This window comes from Pundamilia nyererei, unplaced genomic scaffold (genome assembly GCF_000239375.1).
Source record: "Pundamilia nyererei isolate P.nyererei 1_Seehausen unplaced genomic scaffold, PunNye1.0 scaffold00189, whole genome shotgun sequence".
In the NCBI taxonomy this organism is placed as follows: Eukaryota; Metazoa; Chordata; class Actinopteri; order Cichliformes; family Cichlidae; genus Pundamilia; species Pundamilia nyererei.
In genome coordinates this window covers 925,061-929,812 of record NW_005187590.1, presented here as the reverse complement: position 1 = coordinate 929,812, position 4,752 = coordinate 925,061, and the positions used below count along the sequence as shown (strand labels likewise).

Genomic DNA, 4,752 nt, shown 5'->3' with positions numbered 1-4,752 from the left:
GTAACTTGGATGGATTCGATGCCTGCGTGACCACAGTGCACACGTCTGCTGTTGCTCACAGTGGTCCAAGTGTCCGCTCAGGGAGTTTGTGTGTTCAGGGATCCCTGAAACCCTCCACCAGCCCTACTGCAGAACTAAAAGCAAACTAGGATACATTTATAGGAAGTAAATAAGGTACTTTAACTAATAACTAAAAAATAACAAACTGCTGCACAATAATTGAGAGAAAACACATCCCAAATGACAAAAAACTTTCAACAATGAATACAACAAAACAGACTAAACACAGGGGGAAAAAGGAGACTAACACTGAATTTGATCAGCCATTAACAAGAGAGGGAAGAGAAAGGCAACAGGGAGGAAACAGAAAGCCACACGAGGTTTTAAACCTTCAAAATAAAACAGGAAGTAAACCAAAGTAATACAGGCAACATGAAGACACAAGCACTTCACTTGTACTGATGGTTTGTGAAAAACTTTCATGTGTTTTTGTTGAAGAATAAATGAAAAAGATGAATCGACTTCTCTGTGTGTTGTGTTCACTGTACTGGATAGTGTTGTAACTGTGTGTTTTCGTCTCCTTCAGGTTGGTGTGGTGTAAGGATTGCGAGACAGCTGGCTCTTTGATGACCTTCTTCTTGGTCCTGGGTTTGGCTGTGGGAGCATCGTTCTCATTCCTACTAGGAAAACTGGTTTAAAGGTAGTAGGAAAACTGTATATCTGACATTTGATGACATGTTGTTATGAAAAGTGTAAAAGCACTTGAAGCTTATCCTGTTCTTAGTTATATCTTATATCTTATATGAGACACAACGACAACTCTATATAAAGTACTGAGCTGTCCACTTGTTGCACTGGCATTTTAAAGTAAGCCATGCAGGATTTCTAAATGAATGTTTTACTCTTTGTAAGACAGAGTAAGTATTTCAGTCTCAGGTAGGTGCTGGCATTATTTTACGTGATTTGTGCCACGTTGAATACTTCATTGGAAAGGGCAATTCATTTGAGAGACATTGATCAATGCAGCTAAAATAAATCATTTCTCTCTTGTTGTTTTTTTTAAAATATTAATTAATGTGACCTTTTATATCTTTGCTTTACACGACTGTATTTATCTCTCAGTTTTTGAGTGTTTTTTAAAAATATTAATGTTTTTTACCTGAAGACAGTTTAAAAAAAATACTTAAATTAAATGAACTATAAACTTTTTCACTGCTTATTTCTGTTTTTGTAATTTTTATACGTTGCAATAAATGTTTTTTTATGTATGTTCAAACTTTTAATAAAGGCTTGTTCAAAATGGTTTCCCATTCTTGCTTTATGTCACAGTTTTTACAAATTGATATATTTGCCTTTGTATCAAAATGTTAAAGTATCAGTGAGTCCAGTTTTTGTATATTTGCATGACCTGGCAGTTCAGTACATCCCATCCTGCCTTAGTGGTGTTAGTCATAGTTGGGGCATTACTCTGTCAATTACTCTGATTACAGGCCTCATCCAACTTATCTGATCCAACCTGTCTAAATGGATGGATGGGTGGAATTTTTTAAATAGGGAAATTTTATAAAAAACGTACTGGCGTAGGGAACCACGGTGGTGAGGTGGTTAGCACTGTTGCTTCACAGAAAACTCCACCCTCTGAAGTTTGGATGTTCTCCCTGTGAATACCCTGACTACCCTGAATTCATTAAGTGGAACAAGATGGATGATGGGATGTATGTTAACTCTCAAACTCTACAGCCACAACCAATCAATCCCCAGCTCCTGCAGCCCACGTGTATGCAAGATACATAACCTTCTCTGCCCCTCATGCATCCATCAGAGTTTGACTGTGTGTGTGGGGAAAAAGTGTTTATGCATAGATGAAAGCACTGTATGAAGGTGTGTGACTGGGGAATGAGCCTTGTAGTAGAAAGGCCCATTTACTGTGTTAACTGAACCCTAACACTAGATGGATTTCTAGAGACCTGGTGGATGCTAAGGTTCTAGAATACTGCAACAACAAACACTGATATGTGCTGAAGGAAAAGCCACTTGATAGCATTCACTTTACCAAATGACCTTATAGACTGTGTATTATTTTGTTTCTCTTTGTACCGATTTTCTCTCTGCGTTTTAATAACTTGTGCGCATTTTTAATCTCTTTATAGTCATTTTGTTTCTGTGAAGATGTCTGAAATGTTGTTGCGTTCATTATCTGTAGTTTTAAACGTCACTGTAGCCATTTTGTCATTTTCCAAAACAGTTTGGATGCTGCATAAAATGTGTCAGTCAAAACAGCATGTACTGATTTGAAAATCTCATAAACCCACATTTTATTTAGGTTGTAGCTTTTCCTGCTGTTGCTTTGTACTGTTCTGGTTGTATGTCATTCCTTCAATTCATACAGGTATTCTCACACTAACATATACACAGTATCACATTTTCATTCTGGTTAGAAGGGGTGGAGCTTCTTCACATGTGAATATCCCTGCCAGCTTTGTTTCTGTTATTACAGCAAATCGCTGATAAGTATCTGTTTAGTGTAATCAGAAGAAACTGTAGCTACCAACAGATGCTTCCATGTGGTGCCCAGCATGTAGAACACGGTATGCAGCGAGTGCACTGTAGCCTCTTGTTCTAAGGCTGCTTGCATTTCCCGTTTCCTGCAGCTCAGCCCATTCCTGTGACTCCATGTACTCTGCTTCCTCCCATTCTTTGATTCTTCATTTGTGACTTCAGAAAAGTCACAACAAGAAGTGTTTCAGTATTCTCTAAACCACATTAGAAATGCAATTTCAGGCCCACAGACAGGTAAAAATAAGCTCCACAGCTCGGCTGCAGACACTGTGAGTATTTATGGATTGAGTCTATTCTTTATATCCTGATATCTCAAATGGGATAGGAACACTGATTGTATCCGATAAAAAACTATTGTGTATCTAAAGGTCGTAACAATTAAGATAAGTCTAGTGGTTCTGTTTGCATTTGGCCTCATGCACTGTCCTACTGTAGAGCTTCAAAAATATATTCCCCTTGAAAAACAGTAAAAATATTTGTTGTTTGTCTTTATTTTTAATGATGCTCTCAATTTGAGAATTACTGAGTGATGAACGAATCGATTTACAGCTCAAAGTCAAATCCGTTTTATTGTTTTGTTTTTTAAATCGTGATTTCTTCTGTGCACTTGAGTTGTTTTACTCTGCATATCTATATTCTGCATTGTATTAATAAATATAGAAATGCAGACCAAGTTTGATTACCTGGTTTAAGAAACATTTCTGTATGGGGCGCCGTTTGTAAAGTGAAACATGCTGAAATTAACGGCAACATTTTTCCACATTTAGCTCAAAACCTTACAAAAACATATTTTTTCGAGTAATTTTTTACAACATTTAGTAAAATATTTGTAACTTTTCATCAAATGTTAAATATTAAATCTAAATATTATATTTAATAATAGAAATATTCAGTGGACAGCTGACACGGCACACCACCGAACAAATGTATCTTCTCCCGCTGAGCTTTTGCGTGAACTCTGCACTTTATCCTCAGACATGAAGGTAAATAAATTGACTGCATTCTTTCAGGCACTTTTTTCGAGAAGTCTTGGCAGTATGAAAAATATGAGACTTGTAAACTTGAAGCTTTTGAAGTAAATAAGACATATTGTATTTAATTTGCTGTGCTTGAAGCGGATTTATTTTATTTGGCCTTAAGTTGTAGCCTCACAATGAGCGCACTTGTTAGAAACAGGAAGGCATGCAGGGCAGCTGATTATCAAAAGTGTGTGTGTGTGTGTGTGTGTGTGCTGAGATTAAGCTTTGCGTCACTGTTCATTCAGCGACCAGCAGACAAACTGGATCTGCAGCTTATTTCTTTGCTTTTTGTTCCCTTCAGGCTAACATGGCTGAAACACACAGTTTGACAGCAGCGCAGGGCAGGAAGGTAAGTGACCACAACGATGAAGCAGAGAGGGGACACAGAGACGAAGCAGGCTGACAAACTACTTCATTACTTCCCGTTTCTGATTTCGATCTATTTCTCAGGTGGCTGTTTAGACACAACCTAAGCTTTCTTGGCTTTGAAAACTATCAACCTGTTCTAGTACAGGTAGTTTTAAAATGGCAGAAGTAAGTAAAGCGACTCTTCCGCTTAGAGCCACCAAAATAAAGGCCCAATGTTTGCTTGTTTTTTAAAAATAAAAATAAACACACGCGCACAAAGAAAGAAAAATAAAACTAATACAATCAACTTAAGTCTTATATCGAAATTATATTATGGTTATCCCATATTCCAACTTTACTTTTCCAATATCAGTTCTTGAGCAAGTTAATAATTGGTTTAACAATACGCGTAGAAGGGTTGATGGTCGTGAGAGAAGAATCAAACTATTATTCAGCTCCGGTCTGTAAAAATACTCACTTCATTCTTTTCTGGTAAATTATAAACTGCGCTGGCTTATAACATGAAAAATAAATTCATCCGCTGCCTTTCAAGTCTGTGAATTTCACCTAAATCAACTGAACATGTAAATTGCTCGTAAGTGAGCTTCTGATTTGTTATTACGAAGTTTGTAGCATGAGTTCAAATCTGAAGCTTATATTTTGAAGGTCAACTTCAACTCAAATAGCTTCCTGCCTTGTTCACGCTTTGAGGGCACGTGATCAAACTGTGACCTATGCTTTGACTTCATTCGGCCAGCAGGAGTGAAGTAAATACCAAGCTTTCTATTGTAAACCGAAATAATTGTCTATGTAATTGTGATGTATT

The 4,752-nt window shown here is 37.1% G+C and overlaps 1 protein-coding gene and 1 long non-coding RNA gene across 2 annotated transcripts in view; both read left to right on the top strand.

Moving 5' to 3' along the window:
- The window catches only part of LOC102205477 (equilibrative nucleoside transporter 2-like), a 9,562-nt gene extending 8,262 nt beyond the window's left edge, over positions 1-1,300 (top strand). Inside the window, exon 13 of the mRNA XM_005747123.2 lies at positions 587-1,300. Within this exon, the coding sequence (XP_005747180.1) occupies positions 587-698 (112 nt within the window). The 3' untranslated portion in view covers positions 699-1,300. The remainder of the gene's footprint in view (positions 1-586) is intronic.
- A 1,425-nt stretch (positions 1,301-2,725) lies between these two features.
- LOC102205293 (uncharacterized) lies at positions 2,726-4,523 on the top strand. The gene is made up of 3 exons (XR_312083.1): positions 2,726-2,828; positions 3,443-3,542; positions 3,880-4,523. It is a non-coding gene; the product is annotated as an uncharacterized LOC102205293 (long non-coding RNA).
- The last annotated feature ends 229 nt before the right edge of the window (positions 4,524-4,752 follow it).